We start from the raw sequence: 19,813 nt of genomic DNA, 5'->3' as shown, positions 1-19,813 counted from the left end.
CCCCTAGAATGTAAGCTCTGGAGCAGGGACTCTTCTATGTTCACTGCTGTCTCCTGGCACCTGAAATAATGCCAAACAAATAGTAGGGGCTCAATAAATATTTTCCAAATAAATTGAATACACAGATACATGCCTAGACTAAGTTATACTTCTAAGCTTAACAAAATATGGATAAAAATTTAATTTATGAATAAAAATAGAGCTGCCATCTACCAAAAACCTTAGACATAGAACAGTAATCAGTAAAAAGGTAAGCCACCACCATAAATGCCTGGGAGTTTCCCCAAGGCTCTTTGCCTATGACATGCATCATGTATTGTTCCCTTTTAGGGCAGGAAATAGTGGCTGTCAGGGGCACCCCTAATTGAGAGCTTATTTGTTGTGACTTTGAAAGTGGGTGCAGAGCACCACACAATTTGCATGCAGGATCTGAGGTTTGGGGGAAATCATTGTAGGTTCTGGTAATTCCTTCCCCATGAACATAAAAATACTTACTTTGGGGCAACAACAGGTTTTGCTGTGGGTTGGACACAATTTTGTTTTTTTGCAGCTGAAGGAAGAGGAGTTAGCCTGAAAATGCAAAATAGATAACAAAAAAGAGAAAATTAGAAATTCAGAAACCTGTTTTAGCATTCCCAGATTAGGTAGATGCCCATCATGACCCCAAAATGGGAATACATGCTCTGACTGCTGAAATCTTTAAAGTCAGGAAGGTCTTGGGGAGTCTCTAGAAGAAGACTTGAGAAGGTTCATTTCCCAGGGGACCCTGGATTGGCAGCTTGTCCCCCAGAGCCCAAAGCTCTTTTTCTCCCGAGGGGGGCTATCAGGTCCTTTCTTTGGAAGCTGACCTTTCCCTGCTGCACAAACTCTGAGATATTCTCATTTATTTTTATTATTCATTTCTTTCTTTCTTTCTTTTTCTTTCTTTCTTTCTTTCGAGAGGTGCAGGAAGGGGCAGAGAGAGATGGAGAGAGAGAGAGAATTCCAAGCAGGCTCCATACTGTCAGCACAGAGTCCAATGTGGGGCTCAAACCCACAAACTGTGAGACCATGACCTGAGCCAAAATCAAGAGTTGGATGCTTAAACAAGTGAGCCACCCAGGCACCCCTGAGACTTCCTCATTTAAAATGACACTGAGTCTAAGCAGGACTGGCAAGAGCAATGTGCTGCCAACAGGCTGGCTGGGAAAGCTGTGTAAAGCTAGGCTTTCTGGCCTTCTTGGGATTTTGTTGCCTAGTTGACTATTTGGATATATTGAAGAGAAAGAAGGCTGCAAATGGAATTCAAGGGCCCTTGTTCTACTCCATCCATATATAATCCTTACTTGGGCTTCCCTGTGGAGGTCTTTCTTGGTGGCTGAGGGGTCTTGATTAGCTTCCGTGGTCCCAAGTTCCAAGGGTCCCAGCAGGTACAGTAGATGAGAGGGTTGGGGTACATGGCAGGAGCTGCTAGATCAGGAGGTCCTGATTGAAGTGGGAAAGTAACATCAGAGAAAGTAACACCATTCAGAGTCAAAGCAATGATACTTAAGAGACAAATTAGGAAATACCCAGCAAAAGCCCAAAGCACACATGGTAAATTCTGGGAGCTGTTGATCTGGTGCAGGGTCTTGACTATAGAATAACATCTCACTCCTTGGCACCCAGTGGACTTGACTTGAAAGCGGTTTAAAATTTGTCACCATTGAGTGCATACTGTGATCCAAGCACACAATAAGTGATCAATTATTGTTATCTCAATTTTACAGATGAGGATACTGAGGTTCAGAATGATCACAGGGGTAGCAAAAATCTCCTAGGCCCTTCTTCCATCAGGCCACATTAGCTCTCACTGAAATGAGGAGAAATCCCTACAGTAGATCTTGCACAGAACTTCCTGAAAAATTAACTCTGTCACTCAAATTACAGTGCAAGTGAATGTCTCAATTTCTCATCCCTGTTCACCTGCCCGAATTATAGATCAAAATCCTTCCTTCTTAGCTCCATGAAAACAAAACCAAAAAAATCCCTATTACAAAGGTCTGCGTGAAAGACAACTATCAGATAAACATGGAAACTTGACCACATTTGTTTATTTTATTTTCCAGAACCCCACAAAAATGATAGTACAAGATTGTGAGAGTAGAAAAAATATATTAGTCTCTGCCCCCAGTTCCTGATACAGGGCTCCTGAAAACCTTGTGAATCCCTAAGTGATAAGAGCACTAGGAACATCTGCTGTTCTAATGAGGCAACTGTGGGTGGGCTCTGGGATGGAGGCTGGTCACCAGAAAAACCAAGACATGTTTAAAAACTTGGAGATATCAGCCTCAGCCCCTGCCCCATCTTCCCAGGAGGGGAGAGGGGCTGGAAATGGAGTTAATAACTGATCATACCATGAGGAAGCCTCCATAAAACTCCCAGCAGTATGGGATTCAGTGAATTTGGGGTTGGCAAAGACATCCACACTCAGGGGGATGACACACCCTGACTCCATGAGGACAGAAGCTCCTATGCTCAGGACCCTCCCAGACCTCACCATATGTATTGCTTCATCTGGCTGCTCATCTGTATCCTTTATCATATCTTTTAATAAACTGGTAAATGCAAGTAACTGTTTTCCTGAGTTCTGTGAGCTGCTCTGGTAAGTTAATTAACCCAAGGAAGGGTCACAGAAACCTCTGATTTCTAGCTTATGGGTCAGACACACAGATGACAACCTGAATTTGCGATTGGCATCTCTGGTGGGGGTGGTGAGTGCAGTCATGTGGGACTGAGTACTTACCTGTGGTATCTGGTGCTATCTCCAGGTAGAGGGGGTCAGAATTGAGGTAAATTGTAGGATACCCAGTTGGTGTTACAGAGAATTGCTTGGTGGGGGGAAAGCCCACACACATCTGGTGTCACAAGTGTTATGAGTATGGTAGTCCTGAGAGAGCAAAGGAGACACACAGGAGGAAGGACTGGCTTTTTTCCTAATTCAAGGATTAAAAGAGGTTTAATTTGACAAGAACAGGGAGGGTGGGAAAGGAGATGGAATTGCACAAGGGCTGTCCATGCAAGTTTGACCCACTAACTCCCCCTATCAGCACACCATAGGAAGATGCAGCCTACACACCTGCAAAATGGGTATGAACCAGAAGGGGCCAATTCCCACAGTGAAGGCCCCCAAAGACTCAGGACATGGAACTGATGGATTACTGGATAACACTGACAGACCTCTGGCAGATCTGTTGGAGCACGTAGTAGGCAGATAATGCACCCTCCCCCCCAGACATGTCCGTGCCCCCATCCCTGGAACCTATAAATATGTGCAATAAGAGGACTTGCAGCTGTGATTAAGTTAATGGTTTTGAGAAGGGAGATTATCCCAGATTATCTATGTGGGCCCAAGGTAATCATAAACCTTATAAAAGGGAGGGTAAGAGTCAGAGAAGAGAATATGATGGTGGAAAAGGAGGTAGGAGTGGTCGTGGAAAGGCCACAAGCCAAGGAATGTGGGCACCTCTAGAAGCTGGAAAAGGCAAGGAAATGATTCTCTACTAGAGCCTCCAGAAGGAACCAAGTCTTGCCAACACCTTGATTTTATCCCAGTAAGAGCTATTTCAGACATCTGACTTCAGAACTAGTAAGAGAATAAATTGCTATTGTTTTAAGCCACTAAATTTGTTACAGAGCAGTTGTAATAGGAAACAGAGCAACTGAGGTGATATTACCAATAGAAACATAGAAACCTGGGGTGCCTGGGTGGCTCAGTCAGTTAAGTGTTCAACTCTTGATTTCAGCTCAGGTCATGATCTCACAGTTTGTGAGATTGAGCCTGGAGTCAGGCTCTGCACTCAGAATGGAGCCTGCTTGGGATTCTCTGTCTCCCACTCTCTCTGCCCCTCCCCTGCTCATGTTCTCACCCGCTCTCTCAAAATAAATAAATGAACATTAAAAAAAAAAAAAAGAAGAAACAAAGAAGCCTAAGAAAATAAAAATTATATAATGACTCTGGGTTAAAAAAATATTATGTGAGAAAGTAAACATAGTTATAGTAAGGTACACTCTCATATATATTAATATAAACACTTGATAATTACTTTTAAAAAAGTTAATTGTGACTAAATTGGAAGAGCAGAGGAGGGAATGGAGGAAGGATATATAAGTGCTAAAACCTCATCTACCACACCTGGAAGTCAACAGACAATGTCTAAAGCTGAAAAATTAACAAATGGGGTGAAGGCAATTATTCAGACATTAAATTCCAAAAGAAATAGTTACAAGAGCTGAAAATAGTTGCCACTAAGGAGCATGATGAAGAGTAGAACTGAGAAGTGAGGGGCAGGGGGGTGGTGGCAGAAACTCTAACTTTTCTTTTTTTTAATTTTTTTTTAACGTTTATTTATTTTTGAGACAGAGAGAGGCAGAGCATGAACGGGGGAGGGTCAGAGAGAGAGGGAGACACAGAATCGGAAGCAGGCTCCAGGCTCTGGGCCATCATCAGCCCAGAGCCCGACGCGGGGCTCGAACTCACGGACCGTGAGATCGTGACCTGAGCTGAAGTCGGACGCTTAACCGACTGAGCCACCCAGGCGCCCCTAACTTTTCATTAATAAACTTGGAACACAATTTAAATTTTAAATGTTATCAGTGGATTATTTGATAAAAAATAAAAGCCAATGACAAAAAATGTTAGGAGAACCAAGAGACCAATGGAAGGATTACAATGATAGCAGAGTTCACTCAAATTTCCAAGTCAGTGACTGGTTTCCAATAGTATACTAGAATAAATTTGCTTAAGAATCAACTGAAAAATGAAACAAATGTTTTTCTGTAACATGACTGATACTTGAGAAACCCGGTTATATGGCCTAATGATTTTAGAGCTAAAGGGAATCATAACTTGAGTCCATTATACAGATGAGGAAATTGAAACTCAAAGAGATGAAGTGATTCCTGGGCCACCTGTAAATGCTTATTTAACAACAAAAATACTTACAGACACTTGCTGTGAGCACTGTGCTAGATGCTGGGGAATATTTAACACTTGTACTGTGCCCTTAGGGAACTTGTGGTCAGGAGGGTAGCCATTAGAAAGGGAGCTAAGTTGGGTATGTAAGCTGGTGCAGCCACTCCGGAAAACAGTATGGAGGTTCCTCAAAAAACTAAAAATAGAACTCCCCTGTGACCCAGCAATTGCACTACTAGGCATTTATCCAAGGGATACAGGTGTGCTGTTTTGAAGGGACAAATGCACCCCCATGTTTATAGCAGCACTATCAACAATAGCCAAAGTATGGAAAGAGCCCAAATGTCCATTGAGGGATGAATGGATAAAGAAGATGTGGTATATATATGCAATGGAATATTACTCGGCAATCAAAAAGAATGAAATCTTGCCATTTGCAACTACGTGGATGGAACTGGAGGATATTACACTAAGTGAAATTAGTCAGTCAGAGAAAGACAAAAATCATATGACTTCACTCAACAGATGAACATAAGGGAAGGGAAACAAAAATAATATAAAAACAGGGAGGGGTACAAAACATAAGAGACTCATAAATATGGAGAACAAACTGAGGGTTACTGGAGGGGTTGTGGGAGGGGAAGTGGGCTAAATGGGTAAGGGGGACTAAGGTATCTACTCCTGAAATCATTGTTGCACTATATGCTAACTAATTTGGGTGTAAATTTAAAAAAAATAAAAAATAAAACAAGTTAAAAAAAAAAAAAGAAAGGGAGCTGAGTGAGCTGTGCAGAGACTTCGCCTTGGAAGAAAGACAGGATGTGCAGGTGGAGGCAGGTACAGGACGGACTGGGTCCTGGTGCTTGGTGGCACTAAGGTCAGGGCTAGAAAGGAGGCCTCCTAGAAAGGAGGCCAAGAGACTGGGTAAACAGTGAAAGCCTAAAGACCAGATGACAAGGCTACCATATGTAACTGTTTGCATTCTGCTGTGCATGGGGACCTAGTCAGGAGATCTCAGGGAGACAGGGTCAGGGAAGCAGTTGGGGTGGAGCGCCCTAGCCAAGAAGATGATGCCACAGGGGCTAGGATTCAGGGGAGAGTCTGAAAGGAGGAGGCAGCGAGAGCAAGAGGTGCTTTGGACCTTGTATCTGCTTTCTGCGAGGACAGGGGCCAATCGTGAACTTGGAGGACTTAGCGGGAGTTCCTGGCACAGGAAGTGAGAGTCTGAGGAGGCCAGCTCCCAGCAACTGCCTTCTTTATTCAATTTCTTTCCTGCCCAACCGGACTGTATGGTTCTTGAAGGGCAGGACTCCACTATGTCATTCTCTGTGTCCCCATGGAGCCTGGCAAAGTGACTTGTCCACAATGGGTACTTGATAAATATTTGTTGCCTAATAAACTGAGTGGCTGTAACCACAGGGACCGAGTCAACAAGGAGAAAGGAGATCCACAGATAAACTGCAAAAATGTAATCACTTTTACAATATTATGGATAATATTAAAAATTAGAATTAAAAAAACAAAATGATTGGTAAATTATTGAAGAGTAATGGAGTTTTACACAGATTTTAACTGATTAAAGCCTGTAAGAACGTGAAGAAATGCTTAAGAACAAAGATATTAAGTGGTATATATGCAATGGATACAATTACATACAAGTATGTACCTATATGTACAAAAGCTAGAAAATAATAAAAAGTGAAAATTGGGCTAGAATATCAGGATTATGTTTTTTTCTCCCTTCCCAATTTTGTTAATTTGTTTTTTATTTTAAAGTTTATTCATTTTGAGAGAGAGAGAGAGAGAGAGCAAATGGGGGAAGGAAAGAGGGAGAGAAAGAATTCCAAACAGGCTCCGACATGGGGCTTGAATTCACAAACCGTGAGATCCTGACCTGAGCCAAAATCAAGAGTTGGATGCTTAACCAACTGAGCCACCCAAGCGCCCCCTCAACATCCTTTACTAAAATTTTCCTTGTGTTTTTGAGTCAGGTGGGCATGATTTTGCATAACAGCTCCTCTGCTCCACTGCCTGTGGGACCTCAAGACATTTACTTTTACTTTTCTGAGTCTCAGTCTCATTTGCAAAATGGGGACATGGAAGTTCATGCCTCACTGGGCTGTCATGCACAAGAAATGAGGCCATGTCAGAAAAGCTCTTGGCACACTGTCTCGTACACATTAGGTTCTCAAAACCTGCGGGGCGCCTGGGTGGTGCAGTCGGTTAAGCGTCCGACTTCAGCCAGGTCACGATCTCGCGGTCCGTGAGTTCGAGCCCCGCATCAGGCTCTGGGCTGATGGCTCGGAGCCTGGAGCCTGTTTCCGATTCTGTGTCTGCCTCTCTCTCTGCCCCTCCCCCGTTCATGCTCTGTCTCTCTCTGTCCCAAAAATAAATAAACGTTGAAAAAAAAAATTAAAAAAAAAAAAAAACCTGGTAACTGAGTTTAGGAATATTATAAACCCTAGTGATTTTTTGTATACTGAAGCTTTTATCCCTAATATTTGGAGATAATAGGTTTATTTGTGTGTGTGTGTTAAATTGAAATGGGCTTACTGTAAAGAAAATCATAATACAGGAAAGCCTAAGGGAGCAAAAATTATCTGAAGTACTAACACCTAGAGATGACCACTGAAAATATTTTGGTTAATAACTTCTAGAATTCTCTCTAGACTAAAGAAACAGACTTAAATAATGGGAAAAACTATACATGCATTCTATATATGCATGAACTTCTTTTAATGTCAATAACTGTGGATATATCTTTTTTTATAGATTTAAAAAAATGTTTATTTTTGTGTGTGAGAGAGAGAAAGCAGGGGAGGGAGAGAGAGAGAAAAAAAAAAAAAAAAAAAGAGAATCTCAAGCAGGTTCCACACTGCTAGCACAGAGCCTGGTGGGGAGCTTGAACTCACAAACTGTGAGATCATGACCTGAGCCAAAACCAAGAGTTGGACTCTTAACTGATTGAGTCACACAGGCACCCTGACATATTGTCATTTTTTTAAACTGAAGTTTACTGTGGAGAAATTTTTTAAATGCACAAAAGTAGAGAAAACAGTATAATGAACTCACCCATCATCCATCATAAATTAGCAATTTATGGCTAATCTCACTCATTTATACTCAGTCCATTCCTCTAATAACATATTATTTTTAAACAAATTTAAAACAAATCCATAATTCAAATTATACTTAAGGCAAATCTATAAAACAAGTCTAAGATGTATTTCTATATCATTATGGTTGTGTGAATTTCTATCCTACAAACATATCCATTTATATTTTTAGCCAGTTTTGTATTGATGAACATTTGGGTGTTGCCTTTTTTTTTTTCTATCGTAAACAATGCCTTGGTGTATATTCTTTTGCTTTTAAAAAGTACAGGCCTCTCCTTCCAAACACTTATAGGGATAAATATTCAAAATATTTAACAACTAGTATAGACATGGCTATTGAACAATCAAAAAAGGCATGGCTATAGGGCTGGAACAGGGTCCTGCAGCACTCCACTCCTACCCTTGTGCCAGGCATTAACCTTTAGTTGCCTAATCATGAGGAGGTCTGGGGGTACCAGAGGAGGAGCTGGAGCAACCAAGGTGGCAAGGAGGACATTTGAATGGCTTGGAAAATGTATATAGTTGATCCTTGAATAAAAACAGTTTGAACTGTGCAGGTCCACTTATACGCTGATTTTTTCCAATAAATATATTGGAAAATCTTTTGGAGATTTGTGACAATTTGAAAAAACTTGCAGCTGAACCATGTAGCCTAGGATACCAAAACAAATTAAGAGAAAGTTAGGTATTAAAGTAAGACTACAGTATATAATACATATAAGATAAAAATATATCTTAATTGACCGTATGTTATGGGTAAAGCTTCTGGTCAACAGTAGGCTGTTAGTAATGTTTTTGAGGAATCAAAAGTTATACCAGGATTTTTGACTGCATGGGGGTCAGTGCCCCTATCCCCTGGCATTGTTCAAGGCTCAACTGTATATATAACCAGTATGGCAGTATTTTAATATTTCAATGACTACATACCAGCTAAACATCAGCCCTCTACTTCCAGTACTCTCCCACAAGGAAACCACTGTTAACAGGCTTTTTTGAGGCGTATACTTCCAGAAAAGTTCTATGAATATGAATATATATGTACATAAATATATTATACATAAAATCTCAAAAAATTTTTACATAAATCAGAGGTATACTTTATATACTACACCATGTATTTGCTCTTTTTACATAACAGGATATCTAGTAGCTATTTCCGTATCAGCATACGTAGATCTACTGTATCCACAAGTGGCTTGATGTTGCGTTGTAAGGTTTTAAGACTATAGAGGGGTGTGTGTGTGTGTGTGTGTGTGTGTGTGTATCTATGCAGGCACACCCATGTGTGATGTAGGATTCTTTCTGCCTATTCTTTTCCTTTCCTGTATTTCTCCTTGATGATTTTACCCAAGGCTCAGGGGACTGAATGTGTCAATTGGTGACACTGTAGTCACCAGTGAGCCAGCTGAGCTTTCAGAAAGGTCACTGGTTAGTGCTAATAACCAGACACAGAAAGTACATAAAACGACTTTTCCAAAGAGCTTACCTGGAACTTCTCAAAGATTTGTTTCTCCCATGTGGTCCTTTTCCAAGTCAAGAGTCTTAAAGACATCACAATTTTATAGAGAAACTGTTTCTCATCGACATAAAATTAGCATTCATTTTAGATGAAATCCAGAAGTTCCAGAACTTGAGACTTTGGTTGTTCCAAGTGATTGAAATGCCGAAACAGAAAATCCGCAGTACGTGTAGGGCAGACAGACAGACTTGCAGTGAATTCAGTCAAAGGCTTTTACAAAGGCTGAACGGGCGTCAGCACAAATTTTCTTTCTAAAGACAGTCCGGTTTGAATCTTTCAGTATTGCCATGAAAGTCAAACTAGAGGAGAAAGTCAACCTTTCATTCAGACTCTCTTGACTTGGGCCTTGAGTTGTGAGATTTGTCCTTGGGAGATGGCAGGTGAAGGTTTGTTTCTTTTATTGCTATGGAAACAGAATGGCAGCACCTCATTGGCTCAAGCACTCAGCTCTTAAAAAGAAGGCTGGAGAAGCAGCCAGCTAACAAATTCTCTAAGACACAAGACAAAATATGCTTCAGATATACTTTCAGAGGGGGGCACCTGGGTGGCTCAGTCGGTTAAGCGTCTGACTTAGGCTCAGGTCATGATCTCGCAGTTTGTGAGTTCAAGCCCCATGTCGGGATATGTGCTGATAGCTCAGAGCGTGGAGCCTGCTTCAGATTCTGTGTCTCACCTTCTCTCTGCCCCTCCCATGCTCATGCTCTGTCCCTCTCTGTTTCTCAATAAACGTTAAAAAAAGAAAAAGAAAAAAAAGTAGGACGCTTAACCTATTAAAAAAAAAAAAAGATATACTTTCAGAGGAAATAGAATTAAACTGCACTCCTAAACTTAATTGGCCTATGGCAGTAGTTGCCAGACAGGAGGAGGATTTTATGTTCTTCTGTCATTTGCTTACAGAAACCTAAAACTCTGAAGTAGGCAGTTTCTTCTTTGAATTTCAGGCTTTGAAATCTGTGAAAGTATAAATCCCCTAGGGCAGGAATCCTTTTCAGTTGCCAAGGAGTTCGAAATTTTTCCCCCTTAAGTTTTCCTAAGCAGAAAAGCTGCTTTTTCTCATTATAAGAAAGAAATATGCCTGCTTATGATAGACCAGGGGCTTTCATTTTTATTCTACTGCAATTCACTATAAGAAATATATTTTACATTTTATGATAAAAAGTTGCATGAAATAGTACCTTTATTACATGCTATTCTCATCTATTTTTTTCTTCAATTTAAAATGAAAGCTCATTATAAATCCATTTGATTGATTTCATGATCCACTGTTAGGTCACAACCCATAGTTTACAAAACATTGTTATACATTCATCCATTCATTTGACTTCACATTTATTATCTACTGTGTGCCAGGTACTGTTGTAAGGTGTGGGGATATATTCAGTTTGTGTGCCCACAGAGCTTAGAGACTAATGGGAAAGCAGATAATAAATTCAATAAAAGCACAATGAAACTTAAGGGCCTCACCAGATGCAGTGGAAGTGTACAGCAGGGACTTCTAATGAGTCAGACAACAATTTTAGTCACAGAAGGGATTTGATTAGTGTTGCATATTAGAAATATCAATTTGACTGCAATGTTGAGAAACAATTGGAGAGGCCAAGTCAGGAAGCAGGGAAACCAGTTAGGAGTATGTGGCAGTGGTCAAATGAGAACAATGGTGGCTTTGGCTGAGGGAGCTGCAGTAGGGATGGAGAAGGGAGGAGAAGTAAGACTTGGTGATTGATCAAATGTCACAGGAAAAAGGAGGAGGCAATGATGGTTCATGGGTTTTTAGCTCAAGCAATTGAGTAGATGGCAGTGCCAGTTTATTGAGATGAGAAAGTCTCGGGGATAAACAGGCTCAAGGGAACAGATCATGACTTTGGGCTTGGATATGTTGAGTTTGAGGTGCCAGGGAGAAACTCAAGTGGTGATGTCCATTACAGAGTTTGTTCCATGATTTGGGAGTTCAAAAGAAGAGTCTGGGCCAGAAACACTTTAGGAGTCTTCGGGGTAGATTTAAAGGAAAGGGATGGATGAGATCACACAGGTAAAGGGTGTAAGAAGAGAATAGGTTCTACAACAGAGCCCTGAGAAATATCACCAACACTTACGACAGTACTTCTTAAAGCTATGTTATAGTTCAAATGTGTATAACCATCATTTGAATGAAAGAAAAAGGTTCATTAGTTTCATGAAACATGAAGTGTGTAAGTAGTGCTACCAAATTGATGCATACTCAGCAATGTCATTGGAGAATTGGGCATTTTTCATCTTTCTATCATGCCAATCTCAGTGTGTCAAGCACCATGGGCAGACTAGATGGAGACAAACTTCAAAAACAAAGAGGGAGGGAAAGAAGTTACAAAGATAACAATGAGTAGATTTGACTCATCTGGTCAAATCCATCTCCATCTAGAGACTGGATATTACTTCAAGTCTGTTTGTGTGAAATTTTATATTCAAATGCTTTCCTACAATAAAAAAAAAAGCAGGATTTGTGTCTTGTGTAGAGAGTGGCTAACAGCAAAGATACAAAGGAAGCAGGCACAGAAGGAAGTCACTTGACTAGGCCAAGGCTTAGCACTAATTACCACTACTTTAGGATTTTTGTTTCCTCCTTTCTTCTCTTTAGACATGAGTACAATTTTGTCAGATTCAAAATAGCAGGAGGGAAGGAAATGAAGGCTTTTAGGGACTAAGTGTTAACTGCTCTTTTCTTTGACTGAATTTAGGGAAACTGTGGCATTGCAAAAAAGGCTCTTTCCAAAGACCCAGGAAGGGGACTGATGCTAAGAACATTCTCAGTAACTTTCCCCAAGCAATGCTCCTTATTATTTGGAATGGAGGTGTAGGAGGCCAGAATATCAACAGTATAAGAAAGTAGACGTTGAATAAATGAATGAGAGAAACTGTGACTTAAGAATCCAAGTATATCATCAAAATTAGCTTGCACACTGGGTTGGGAAACGGGCCTTGTGTGATGCTGTAGCCCTAATGAAGTGACAAAAGTGATCAGCCAGTGTGTACTTAGAGGCTTTCCATTTGGGTAGCCCTATTTGTGGCTTTCTGAGAATACTCCCAGTGTGGAAAAGTCAGTGTTCTTTTAGGAAGCTTATCATTATCTCCAAGTTGCTCAATTTCCTTTGATAATTTCTTGTCTATCAAGATCTCATTTTAGGGTGCTAAGTTCCACTGACTCATTCAGCTTTTTCCAAGTGGCCCCTCACCAGGGAGCCACAGGAATTATATAAGCACCTGCAGTGCCACTCTCACATCTAGAAAGAGGGGCCACCGCCCTGAGCCCTGGGCTTTAGAGAATTCTGCATATCACAGGTATACCCAAAAACCTGAGTTTATTAAAGAACACATAGGCACTTGATCTGCAGCTCAGCGCTGGAACAGCAGGACCCACAACCCAAACATCTGTTGTTCTCATCAGTAACATCATTCAGGATCCAGGGAAATGCTTCTCCACACCTCTTGTCCTTTCTCTTCAAAACAAAAGATGACTGTGTCAAAATGCTATTTGTCTTTCTTTGTCTGCCTTATTTCCCTTAGCATAATACCCTCTAGGTCCATCTATGTTGTCCTAAATGGTAAGATTTCATTCTTTTTTTTTTAATGGCTAATATTTCATTGCATTCTTTACCCTTTCATCTATGGATGGACACTTGGGTGGCTTCCATATCTTGGCAATTGTAAACAAAGCTGCAATAAGCATAGGATGCATATATATTTTCAAATTGGTGTTTTCATTTTCTTTGGGTAGGTACTCAGTAGAATTACTGGATCATATGGCATTTCTAATTTGTTGAGGAGCCTCTATACTGTTTTCCACAATGGCTGCACCAATTTATATTCCAACCCACAAGACGTGAGGGTTCCCTTTACTCCACATCCTTGCCAACACTTACTTCTTTTTTATAACAGTCATTCTGACAGGTGTGAGGTGATATCTCATTGTGATTTTGACTTTCATTTCCCTAATGACCAGTGAGGCTGACAATCTTTTCAGAGAAAGGCAAATACTATATGATTTCGCTTATCTGTGGAATCTAAAAAACAAAAGAAACATACAAAAACAGAAACAGACTCATAAATACAGAAAACAAGCTGGTGGTTGCCAGAGGGGTGGGGATGTGGAATGGGTGAAATAGAGGAAGGGGATTAAGAGGTACAAACTTCTAGATATAAAATAATCATGGAGATATAAAGTACAGTATAGGGCATATAGCCATTAATATGGTGATAACATTGTATGGTGACAGATGGTGACTACACTTCTGGTGAGCATTGTATAATGTATAGGATTGTCAGATCACTGTGCTGTATGCCTAAAACTAATATAATACTGTATGTCAACTACACTTTGATAATAAAAAATTTTTTTAAATACTAGGAAAGTTTCTGGTTTGTGCTGTTGCTAAGGTCAGAGACAGACACTGCTTTGGAATTCAGGAGGGATGAGGGCAGTAGTAGTGAGGTGAGAGGAAAGGTAACTTGTAGAAAGTTCTCAGCAGGGATGCATAGATTCATGCATAATGAAATACTATTTTCCAGTGGTGCTGAGCACCCATTTTTCACTTCTTTTAATGTTTTAATTTATAATTCCACAGGTACTTATTTATTAAAGCAATACTTGGAAGACTTGCATGTTGTGACTGAAGAATATTTTACAATATGAAGTCTGATTACCTTAAAATTTATGTATATGTATGTATAGGCCTAGATATAACACAAAAAAGGTAGGGTGCTAATTCTTCACATTATTGTGTGGAATTGTGTGGATCTAGAGATTCCCTTGAAAGATGGTGAAATAGCTTTTTAAGTGGTAGCGAATTACCTAACATTATTTTGTAAAACTTCCTGGCCCTTTGTTGTAATGCTTAAATGTAATGTAAAAATCTCACTTTTAAACAACTTTGTGATTTTTCTAAGAAGGCAAGAAAAATAAATTTTACGGAATACTCTTTAAATTATTTGACTTTTGTATTTTTCTCTAATCTCACATTACATTTGGTGTGCTTTACTTACATTTTCTTAAAGAATAAAACTCTTCATGCCTGCCAGCAGCTGTATTTTGTCATATTTGCCAAAAATGCACAGCAACATTTGTTCCTTTGAAAATTCTATGGCATTTGGGGCCTTATTTTATAAAAACTAATGAAAAACAAAACTCACTACTAGCATAACTCCAACTTAATATAGTAAAAACAGAGATGGAAGTCAACAGAACACCCTCAATTGTTGCCCTCATCAGAAGGTTTTGGGACTTAAACGCATCTACTGCTCATCATTTGTGAAAGAAAACAGAATTAAAGATATTGGGAGGGATGCCTGGGTGGCTTAGTTGGCTAAGCGACCAACTTTTGATGTCAGCTAAGGTCATGATCTCACGGTTCATGGGATCAAGCCCCATGTTAGGTTCTGTGCTGACAGCGTGGACCCTGCTTGGGATTCTCTCTCTCTCTCCTCTCTCTCTCTGCCTCTCCCCTGCTCAATCTCTCTCTCTCTCAAAATAAATAAACTTAAATAAAAAAGATGCTGGGGATATCACTAAATTTCGTATCAAAGAAAAACAAACAGAAAAAAATGTATCAAGCAATTAGAGATTAATACTTCATTTACTTATCATAAAATGCTCAGAATTCTAAATGGATATAAAATGCATTTTTCAAAAAAAAAAAAAACCCAACAATTAAATTGTGATAGAGAAAAGAGAACATTAAAGAACTTTCCTACCAGAGTCCAACAATTTTCAAATTTAGTTTTTTGGAAATAGCTTTTCTTTTTTCTCTTTTCTTCTTCTTTTAAAGTAGACTCCACACCCAGTGCAGGGCTTGAACTCACAACCCTGAGATCAAGACCTGAGATTGAGTCAAATGGTCCACCGATGGAGCCACCCAGGTGCCCTTTTTCTTCCTTCTTTCCTTCCTTCTTTTCTTTTTTTTTCTTCTTTCTTTCTTTCTCTTTCTTTCTTTCTTTCTTTCCTTCTTTCTTTCTTTCTCTTTCTTCTTTTAAGAGATAGAAGTTTATTGAATACACTGCAAAGGAGTATTGGGCACGACATCAAAGGAGAGACTGTCTGCAGTGAGGCAGTGGTGAGGAGTCACAGTTACAGGGTGAAGTGAGGGAGTATGGGAACATACGGAATTTTCCCTTTTTTTTGGTAATCTCAGGGACCAGTGCCTGGTAATTGATCAGTTAGGGCCTATGGCTATTTCAAGGTGGGATGCTTAATGAGACTCTTTGCATTCAGCTTGGTGATTGCTGTGAGCCCTTTTGCCTTGCTCAAGCTGTTCCTAAAAGGGGCCTCTATATTCCTCCCTGATAGACTGACAATAACAAATCTTTGGCATTTGGGTGGCCTTATCTTTAGTGGCTTCTTTCTGCTAAATGAGGGGCACTGAGATGTCTCTACCTATGGGTCAACATTGGTCAGTTGGGAATTTATATGTAGGAATTATGAAAGGCAGAGGCAGCTGAATCCAAGGTAGACAACATACATGAATTTCTGAGTAGAAAGGGTCATTTGTTGGCTTAAAGTTAAGGCAGTGAAGGAATCTTGGCACCAGGTGGAGAGACATCAGAAAAAACAATGAAATAAGATTATTATTATTATGAGAAAGGAAGCCTGAATAAAAGGCCTTTGATAGTTGACCAAAATCTTCCTCCAGTCCAGGAGTTTAACCAATTAAAGAAGAGACAGATTGATCTTTCAAAGTGCCACTTTGAGTATTCATGTCTTCTAGTAATCCTGTCACATTAATGTGGTAATCTGGCGTAGCATAACATTGTTTTAATAAGGCAGAATAATAGAAATAATAGGATAATAGAATAAAGGAATAATAGATTCTTCCATGACATGCAGTCAGGATGTCAAGGGCCATTTGGTTTTGGAGGGCTACCTTTTGAATTTATTGGTGATGGCATGTTGGGCTTAGTTAAATGTGGCCACCGTATGTTTGGCTAAAGCCTCTTTTTGCAATTTTATATCAATAGAGGCAGCTCTTGGGACAAATAAGGCTAAGGGAGCCCTCTTTATTTGATGTCTAACCTTAGCAATATCCCAATTATGAGGAATCACTGGCAAGTGGGAGAAGACCTGTCTGGGGGTATGGGCATCCCCAAGTACATCATCCAATCCAATTACAAGGAAAGTGGAGCCATCAATTATTTCCATAAGTCCATATTTAACCCCATGGAGTGGAGACCATTCTGGCTCTTAAGGAGCAATTTTGTCATCCCAGACATACAGAATTTGTTAAGGTGATAGTTGGGTTAAACAATTCTTAGGGAGTCCATCCCATTTTCCAGTTGTTCAAATAACCATATGCCCATTATTCTGTTATTATCCCCACAGAATAACAAGCATGAAGACTGTCTATACATGAGCTATTGTGACACTTTCTCTGAAGTTTATCTCAAGTTGTCTAGCTTAGGTAAACAACAAACATTTAAAGACAATCAGAACTAGAATTCAACATCTGCAGAAGTGTTATTAAAATATAATTTCTCTCTAAATTCACACTTATTTCTAGAAGTAGTCAAATCAAGACTAATTCATTTAAGAAACAAGTCCAATTTTAATGAACTTGGCCTAATTATTTACATAAGCTCAGCAAGAATAGAGATTGATCATATAGACCTTTTTAAAATTTGCTTTGCTGGAACTTTTCTATTTTTCTTTTTAAAAAAAATGTTTATTTATTTAGAGAGACAGAGAGCATACACGTCAGCAGGGTAAGGGTAGAGAGAGACAGAGAGAGAGAATCCCAAGCAGGCTCTGTGCTGCCAGCACAGAGCTGGACGTGGGGTTTTGATCTCACGAACCATGAGATCAAGACCTGAGCTGGAATCAAGAGTTGGTTGCTTAACCAACTGAGCCACCCAAGTGCCCCTGCTGGAACTTTTCATAAGGAATCTTGAGATTGAACTTTTAATGCACTTTTTTTCCCACTACTTTTCAAAATTTATTTTTTAAATTTACATCCAACTTAGCATATAATGCAACAATTTCAGGAGTAGATTCCTTAATGTCCCTTACCCATTTAGCCTATCCCCCCTCCCACAACCCCTCCAGTAACCCTCTGTTTGTTGTCCATATTTAAGAGTCTCTTGTTTTGTCCCCCTCCCTGTTTTTATATTATTTTTGCTTCCCTTTCCTTATGTTCATCTGTTCTGTGTCTTAAAGTCCTCATATGAGTTAAGTCATATATTTGTCATTCTCTGACTAATTTTGCTTAGCATAATACCCTCCAATTCCATCCACGTAGTTGCAAATGGCAAGATTTCATTCTTTTTGATTGCCGAGTAATACTCCATTGTGTATATATATATACCACTTCTTTATCCATTCATCCATTGATGGACATTTGGGCTCTTTCCATATTTTGGCTATTGTTGATAGTGCTGCTATAAACATTGGGGTGCATGTGCCCCTTTGAAACAGCATACCTGTATCCCTTGGATAAATACCTAGTAGTGCAATTGCTGGGTCGTAGGGTAGTTCAAGTTTTAGTTTTTTGAGGAACGTCCATACCATTTTCCAGAGGGGCTGCACCAGCTTGCCTTCCCCCCAACAATGCAAAAGGGATCCTCTTTCTCCTTATCCTCACCAACATCTGTTGTGGCCCGAGTTGTTAATGTTAGCCATTCTGACAGGTGTGAGGTAGTATCTCATTGTGGTTTTGATTTGTATTTCCCTGATGAGGAGTGACGTTGAGCATTTTTTCATGTGTCAGTTGGCCATCTGATGTCTTCCTTGGAGAAGTGTCTATTCATGTCTTTTACCCATTCCTTCACTGGATTATTTTTTTTGGGGGGTGTTGAGTTTGATAAGTTCTTTATAGATTTTAGATACTCACCCTTTATCTGTTATGTTGTTTGCAAATATCTTCTCCCATTCTATTGGTTGCCTTTTAGTTTTGCTGATTTGAACTTTTAATACACTCTTGAAGCCAGAAGCCAAGCCAAATACTTGCCATCAGACATGCCTGCAATACCTGTAGATTTGGGCAAATTCCCCTTCTTGAGATCCCCAAAATATCCTGAGGCTCCTGCCTCTGCCAGGAAGTGATGTTCCTTACTTACCTGATAAGGCTGCTGAGAACTCTGGAAGCAAGGTATCAGGCCAACATTCCCATGGGACTCTACTGGCTTCATAAAGTCAACCTTAATTCCTTATAGCAGTCTGGTTATATCTGAGTCTATGCATGTCTCTTGCAAATATGACATTCCAGTGAAAGCCTTGGTAATATAACCAGTGTTTCCAATGGTGTCTTGTTGCAAGGAGAATAGATTCTCATTGAACTTATGCAACTAATTATAATTGCTATGGAACAAAGAATACTCACCGAGAGTTTCTGAATTTCAGAGGGTTCAGGTAGGGAGAAGAGTTAAATGTTTCAATTTGTCCTTAAAGGACTATTTTATCACATTTCTGTAAGTCATAGATATTTTAAGAGAAAACTTTCTCAATCTGGAAGAGCAAACATTAGAGAACTAGCAATGCTTCAAACAAAAATCACAAAAACTATAATCTTCCATAATTTGTTCAGTCCCATGTTATTAATTCTAGTTATTTGGATGCAGCTTTTTTTGTTAGTTCTGGAAATTCTTACCCAGTTCAGTTTTACAATCTTAAAGATATCAAATACCTGTACTTGTCCCCTGAAAAAGTCCTTTTCATGAATTTCTTTACAGAAAAAACTCATTTCACAAGAGCATCAGAACAATAACTATAAATGACAAAAAAAACCACAAAACCTTAGAAATGGACATGGTTAAAGATCTGAGAGTTCATTATAATGCAACTGACACGGAAATCCAGTTATTTCTGTGGCACAGAACATTTCAATACTTCAAGTAATGACCTTATGACAGAACATATTAAAACTTTAGGGATTTTATGTAGTTTCTAAGATAGTTATAGCATTTACCCATACAATACAACCTAAGGCTTAACATCATTTATTTGACAGTGCTTCCCAAGTAACTTAGCATACCAAATAAACAACCCTAATTAGTAAAAAACAAAAACAAAATAAACCCACTTCATTTACAACTTAAACCTATGGGAAGTTTATTAAAACCCTTAGAAAGTTTTAAAGTACATACCAAACAGAATTATAGATCATTAAAGAACTGATAAAGATACAACATAAAAACTTTGGTTTTCTGGGCAGCTAAAGAAAAGAAAAAAACAACTTTGTTTCATTTTCTTATCAAGAGCAGACCAACAATCTGAGGAAACTTTGTCTT

At 39.4% G+C, this 19,813-nt stretch overlaps 1 protein-coding gene across 1 annotated transcript in view; it reads right to left on the bottom strand.

Moving 5' to 3' along the window:
* The window catches only part of FLACC1 (flagellum associated containing coiled-coil domains 1), a 42,314-nt gene extending 33,828 nt beyond the window's left edge, over positions 1 to 8,486 (bottom strand). The window contains exons 1-3 of the mRNA XM_047085151.1: positions 8,450 to 8,486; positions 1,326 to 1,464; positions 496 to 570 (exon numbers count right to left, since the gene is read on the bottom strand). Of these exons, the coding sequence (XP_046941107.1) occupies positions 496 to 570; positions 1,326 to 1,464; positions 8,450 to 8,486 (251 nt within the window). The remainder of the gene's footprint in view (positions 1 to 495; positions 571 to 1,325; positions 1,465 to 8,449) is intronic.
* Between the last annotated feature and the right edge of the window lie 11,327 nt (positions 8,487 to 19,813).

This window comes from Lynx rufus, unplaced genomic scaffold (genome assembly GCF_022079265.1).
Source record: "Lynx rufus isolate CCGP_SWC_20201006 ecotype Redwood Valley unplaced genomic scaffold, mLynRuf1.p SCAF_2, whole genome shotgun sequence".
NCBI lineage: Eukaryota > Metazoa > Chordata > Mammalia > Carnivora > Felidae > Lynx > Lynx rufus.
This window is presented reverse-complemented; position numbering and strand designations above follow the sequence as displayed.